The sequence below is a fragment of the Suillus bovinus genome (assembly GCF_016758785.1).
Source record: "Suillus bovinus strain UH-Sbo-P2 chromosome Unknown EDB93scaffold_4, whole genome shotgun sequence".
Taxonomy (NCBI): domain Eukaryota; kingdom Fungi; phylum Basidiomycota; class Agaricomycetes; order Boletales; family Suillaceae; genus Suillus; species Suillus bovinus.
In genome coordinates, this window is record NW_024542060.1 from 389,423 (window position 1) to 395,482 (window position 6,060).

Genomic DNA, 6,060 nt, shown 5'->3' on the forward strand with positions numbered 1-6,060 from the left:
GCGGGTCGTAACAGCTCTTCCGGATAGGAAAGATGATGAAAGAGGAAAGGGAAAAAGGATACATAAATGGAAAGCTAAAGGGGTCCCCAGTACTAACTGGATCAACCTCGTCCTTTAGGGTCAAAGGGTTCTTTAGTCAACCCGACTGACACTTCCCTAATTACTAACTAGAAAGAGATACGTAAAGCTATGCTTTGTTAAGTGGGAAAAACACTGTGTGCTTCATGTGTGCTACTTCTCAGTCACCGAAAGGGTACAGGTCTAGGACAAGTTATCACTCTTCCAGCCGAAGCTTACAAGTGCGAGTCTCACTAGAATCCCGTATCTAAATCCTCGTGGTAACGATGGTAGGACTATCCGCAGATGCGACAGTTCCACTAGACTTAACGAAAGGTTCTACGTGCGTATGAAGAAAGATGTAGGTATGAAAGAAACTATAGTAACATTGAGCAGGCAGGGTCTTGGGCCAGCACTCAAAGTTGTAGCGAGACGCCTAATGTTGTCAACACCTCTGTATACTGGCGGCTGCAATGTAAGGCAGGGCCTGGTATAGGACTACTAACTAATAAAGGCTATTCGTAGAAAAGCTCAAGCGAGCAAAAGGATGGGTTTCAGAAAAATGATCGCGGCTGTTTAGGCCGGGCAATGGAAAATGTGTAACAGCTATCTAAGTGGTTTGTTGGCGATGTGCTCAACGAATCACCTAGAGAGAAATGATGCAAGCGGTATGCGAGAGTCGGAGTCTCCTATAGTTCAAACCTAATGTCACAACCCAAATAACGAATAAACGCTTGGGCAGAGACTAGGACTCGATCTAAGGTTATCGGACAAAGAGAGAGGAGCAAGTACGTCTTGGATTGCTACAGTTGTAGATACAAGAGGTTTGAACTAAAGAACTATTGACCAAGACATGCTACCTATATACAACTATTGAAACGGAGATTGAAACTGAGTTACAACTACTAGCCAATCATAAAAAGAGAAAGGGAATCGTACCATAGAACATCGTAGAATATTAAAGAAGCATCACATGACCATATCTTATCTTATCATATCTAATCTAATCTATTCACAATCAAATAACTTGTCTTCTTCATCAGTCACATCGAAGACACATGTCGTGGGCGCTAAAGGTATTTTGGGAATGGTAGATGTTTTCAAGGTAGGGTTAGGGTTAGACTTAGGCGCTGTGTATTGACGCTTAGGAAGATTTAGAAAAGAATAATGGTTTGTTAAAGGTACTCGTGACACAAAAGCGCTCATGAAGAGGTCCATCGTTGCAATATCAAGCTTCGTCGCCTTCACTCGTTCATTGCTGCTGAAAATCATCACTTTGAGGTCACTCTCCAATGCCTCAAGGCCAAGAGCAATACAATTTACCACACTGTCAAGGAATTTACCACTCGCCACATCCGAATCAATTCTCACAACCTCGCCCGTGCATTTCAAACATTTAGCTTTACTGGTTTCACAGGAGACAAGACGGTCGGCATGAAGAAGAACTCATCTGTTTTGAATCATTCACTAACACATGCAGATGTCTTGGCTGATCAGCAGAAACTTGATGGTGATGAGACAGACGAAGCAGAATCTGACATGGATGGGGATGAAGCTTGTGGGGTTGTGGGTGGTCTGGTTGACTATGTCTCTGAGTTGTCATTGCGTCCGATTAGTCTTTAGCCACATCATGTATTTTTCACACTCGACACTTGACTATAACAATTTTGATTGCAAAATAACTCTGGCCCTTGTGCGCTACCATAAAGCAAATGTAGAAGTGGTTAATGACCAAGATAAGAGTCAGATGTCCTGAAGCAATGAATGGACTTGCAATGATAGTATCAGTCTCAAATTCTTGCAAAACCAAGCAATCTACTCACTGAGCGTCCTGCTATGCCAGGATCTTGGCCACCCAATACTGCGAATGCAACCATTTTTGTAGAGATTGTGAGTAGTGATGGTTAATGGCCAAGATAAGAGTCACAGTGTACTTAATCGCACACTGTGACTCTTATCTTGGCCATTAACCATCACTACTCACAATCTCTACAAAAATGGTTGCATTCGCAGTATTGGGTGGCCAAGATCCTGGCATAGCGGACGCTCAGTGAGTAGATTGCTTGGTTTTGCAAGAATTTGAGACTGATACTATCATTGCAAGTCCGTTCATTGCTTCAGGACATACAGCCCCACCATTTCCACTGGTCATTGTATGTGAATCAATCATGCAAGCTCAGCATGTCATGACCTTGCAGTCTTTCATCAATTCACTTGGCCAACAAGTATCACAAACCAGCCTGATAGACGCTCTCTTACAGTCCGAGGCTCTTCAGGCCATATTTACGCATAACAAACAATTTTACCCTGTTGTGTACGGTAGGAATGTTGGAATATACCTTAGCTGGTGAGTATTACTTATTGTCTCTATCCTAATGATCATCTGACTGCAGTACAGGGAAGCAGCACTTCAACAAGTGAATGGACGGCAAATACGGAAGTTCAAGAAAACCAAGACATTTATCGAGGCCATTGAGTTCATGCTCACCAAAGGAAATGTATCCACACCCGCCCTGCCAACATTCCTGCCACCACATGCTGCAACGTCTCACGTGACACCTTCACGGTCAAATATACATGCTTCATCAAGGACAACAACGAGCTCAGTGCCAGGTTCACACAAGCAGAAATGGGGTGTGACCGGTCAGCTAATCTTTTTCTCTGTTTGGTGAACACTTACGCTACACAGACACTGCCGATGCTCTGAGCATGCTTTCACTTGACGTTGAATATGCACACCAGCCACCCATCTCACAGCCCACCCAGCCCAAGCAGCTGTGCATGATTTATTGTTATGTCTGATCACTTACTGGAATTGTTGGAGAAGAGTATGATCCACCTGACCCCAAAATTCGTGACAGTGAAGACTATCCTCCTTGTGGCCTTCTTGGCCTAGCTGCAGAGAAGTACCTTGATGCTCATGGGTACAAGGGCAGCGCCATTTTTCACATCCTACTTGGATTCAAGGAGGTGTACTCTCCGTTGGATTTTGTCAACTATATCTGCCTAAGGGGCATACCCCAAGCAGAAGCGGTTTACATATATGAGCTTATTAGCGGCTCTAACATCGGGTGCGCCGATTACGAAGCTGTGTACTAATATCCACCTATTGTTCGCTTCATTCACATACTTACTACTGCTGATCCCTCATTTGTATTGTTCTATATCCCCTGCTCAACATGGCTTGTCGTTCGCTTCTGCATAGTGCTCAACACTACATTAAGATTACCAAAGTCAGTCAGCGTACACCATGGCACTCATGAATGAAGAGAAAGAAAATCATGAAGAAATCGGCCGATGAAAAAAAAAACCTTGCTGAGAAGCGCCTCAAGAAGAAGACAGATTATCAGACAGCACTTGCTGAAGCACAAGACATATTGATGGAAGTGGCTGTCAAGATGCATGAGACACTTGGCTGCCACACAGTGGACTATTACTACGAGGCCATCATCCAGACATTGCGGATGGCCAAACACCAGAGGGCGCGTAACCCATGGAATGCATACCTGCGAGCTGAAGTGAAAAGAAGGTATGTCCCGTAAGGATGATATATTATTTTTCCTCTAACCTGTCCATGCTGTAAAGCACTACCCAACAACGAGCCTCTTCGTAAGGTTACCAAACTAGCGGCCGAAATTTCTGCCAACTGGAGAGCCATGAGTAAGGACAACAAGAAAACCATTACCGAGGAATCAATGGAATTGCTTGAAGAGTACCACATTAATAAACGCACAGGTGTGAACAACATGCCCATCAATGCATTCCACAACACGCATACCACTCTCAAATCTATCTCTAATGAGGTAAGTGACAGTGACCACATTCCCTTCAACATGCTAAAGTCTATGTCTGATAGCTCACGGTGCTATCAGCTCGAACAGGATGCTACAGCCTCTTGATGAGTGTCCGTAGTGACACTGATCATTACTCATGTCCCTACGTGTACATGTCAGATGACTGCATTGGAGACTATTTCCAACTTGCCCTGCAACAGGCACCCACTGATATCACCACTCACCTCGAGGCATATTGTTTATCTGGAGTGACGGGTGAGTGTCAGAGTGTGTCCACTCGAAAATGGCCTTTCTCACTGGAACATAGGCATTGTTCAAAACTACAAGCAGGCCCTCATCGCTCTCAAAGCGGAAACAAGTTCATTGATCATTGAACAACTTCATAAGTCTATCTTCATACTAGCGTGTGTTATTTTTAATTCCTTTTAGGTGAAGCTGCGCAAGTTAATGTGCCTAGGATGTTGTATGTCAACTTCGAAGAAAACATTATGGCAAAATATGGTGTAGTCTGCGAGGGCTGGCCGCTGCAGGAATTTTGCAGCCCTGGAGATATTGGCTTGCACACTGAAGTACTTAATAGTGCATGGAAATTGAGGACTGCAAAGTTCCAGAAGATGTCAAAGGCTGAGTTCGAGCAGTGGGACAAAGACAGGTTCCAGCAGAAATTGAATGTTCATTCACGTAAGTTTACATACACTCGAAATATTTCATTCTAACAACCAGAAAGCTCTCCAGCATTGCACCAATTCTACCGCACCGCAAAGTCCATTAGAAGGCTCAAGCTCCGCAAACCCCACATCATCTCCACCTGCCATGACAGAGGTGCCTGCATCTGCACCACTTACCATTGAAATAACAAGTCCACCACTGGGAACACTTGTCAACATTATATCTGGTATAGGTGGCAAGGAAGTTGTAGGTAAAAAGAAAGCTAGGAAGACGCGCTCTGATAAGGGGAAAAAACAAGGCCCCAAAGCCTCACAAGCTACCAATGCTGATGCCCCAGCTGCTTAAATTTTTCAGTCAATTCTGACTGTTGATAATAGTTTGTTAAATCTATGTACTCAAATGTGCTTCGAGTTGTCCTCAAGACAAAATGAGTACATTGATTGAAGTACTACTAGCTACTCCAACTTAAAATGAGCAGCGAGACGTCCGCTTACCTCCCTACTGGAATCCCCTGGTAGTCCACTGGCAAACATAGTACTCCCCTTGCCCATACTTGTACCCATGCTGTACCTGCTCACCCTTCTGCAGAAGAGTCCTCAGTGGATGCAAATAGGTCACAAAAAGACTCTCTTCCTCCTGCAGAAGAATTGTCGGTGGCGGTGGTTGCAGATAGGTTGCGAAAAGACTCTCTTCCTCCTGCGGAAGAATGGCTGGTGGTTGCAAATAGGTTGTGGAGAGACTTTCTTCCTCCTATGGAAGAATCATGGGTGGTTGCAGATAGGTTGCGAAGAGACTCTCTTCCTCCTGCGGAATACTCATCAGTGGTTGCAGATAAGTCTTGAAGAGACTCTCTTCCTCCTGTGGAAGAATTGTCAGCAGTTGCAGGTAGGTTGCGAAGAGACTTTCTTCCTCCTGCAGAAGAATCATTGGTTGGTGGTTGCAGATAGGTCATGAAGAGATTCTCTTCCTCTCCTGTGGAAGAATGACTGGCGGTTGCGAATAGGTTGTGGAGAGACTTTCTTCTTCCTATGGAAGAATCATCGGTGGTGATAGGTAGTGAGTGCAAGATCCCTAAAATTAGATGGATGATAAAGGTTAACTGCATTTGAGGAGAGGAGGGCGAGGACGTGACTGACAGCAATGTCAAAGGCCTTACCGTGTGATGTTGGCTAAGTTCTTAGTTATGTAACAAACAATCAACATAATCATGTGCACGTTTGAGTAGAACACTTACAATTGAAATGTAGTGCCCTCGAGGGAAAAGGCCTCTGGAAACATCAGGAGCATGATGAGCAACATAAATAGTATCTAAATAAATAAAAAATTGAAGGAAAATGGTCCAGAACTGAGGGACTTACCTTGCTCATCATGGGTGACAGTGAGCACACGCTATTGGCGATGAGCGCACATTGTGGGAGCTGCCGAAAGGCGTGAGAGTGTTAGGAATCATGTTGCTGACATAGCTGATAGTTGCTCTCGGCAGCCACCGGTAATAGCAGGTAATAGCCCTGTTATGTTAGCAAGCATTTAGGGAATAAAT

General features: G+C 44.4%; 4 protein-coding genes across 4 annotated transcripts; 3 read left to right on the plus strand and 1 right to left on the minus strand.

The window, feature by feature from the left end:
* Positions 1 to 1,030: 1,030 nt before the first annotated feature.
* EDB93DRAFT_1245852 (uncharacterized protein) lies at positions 1,031 to 1,680 on the plus strand (the record flags this gene model as incomplete). Its single annotated transcript, XM_041452363.1, has 3 exons — positions 1,031 to 1,162; positions 1,206 to 1,238; positions 1,291 to 1,680. 3 exons carry the CDS (start codon positions 1,031 to 1,033, stop codon positions 1,678 to 1,680), a joined length of 555 nt encoding a protein of 184 aa, XP_041312359.1.
* A 374-nt stretch (positions 1,681 to 2,054) lies between these two features.
* On the plus strand, positions 2,055 to 3,156 carry EDB93DRAFT_1245853 (uncharacterized protein; the record flags this gene model as incomplete). The annotated part of the gene is made up of 6 exons (XM_041452364.1): positions 2,055 to 2,107; positions 2,162 to 2,210; positions 2,256 to 2,404; positions 2,456 to 2,700; positions 2,747 to 2,834; positions 2,919 to 3,156. The coding sequence occupies 6 exons, from the start codon at positions 2,055 to 2,057 to the stop codon at positions 3,154 to 3,156; spliced, it is 822 nt and encodes a 273-aa protein (XP_041312360.1).
* Positions 3,157 to 3,320: 164 nt separating this feature from the next.
* Positions 3,321 to 4,865, plus strand: EDB93DRAFT_1076728 (uncharacterized protein; the record flags this gene model as incomplete). The annotated part of the gene is made up of 5 exons (XM_041445265.1): positions 3,321 to 3,590; positions 3,660 to 3,860; positions 3,914 to 4,106; positions 4,281 to 4,522; positions 4,587 to 4,865. 5 exons carry the CDS (start codon positions 3,321 to 3,323, stop codon positions 4,863 to 4,865), a joined length of 1,185 nt encoding a protein of 394 aa, XP_041312361.1.
* A 229-nt stretch (positions 4,866 to 5,094) lies between these two features.
* Positions 5,095 to 5,807, minus strand: EDB93DRAFT_1245855 (uncharacterized protein; the record flags this gene model as incomplete). Its single annotated transcript, XM_041452365.1, has 2 exons — positions 5,095 to 5,689; positions 5,755 to 5,807. 2 exons carry the CDS (start codon positions 5,805 to 5,807, stop codon positions 5,095 to 5,097), a joined length of 648 nt encoding a protein of 215 aa, XP_041312362.1.
* Positions 5,808 to 6,060: the final 253 nt, after the last annotated feature.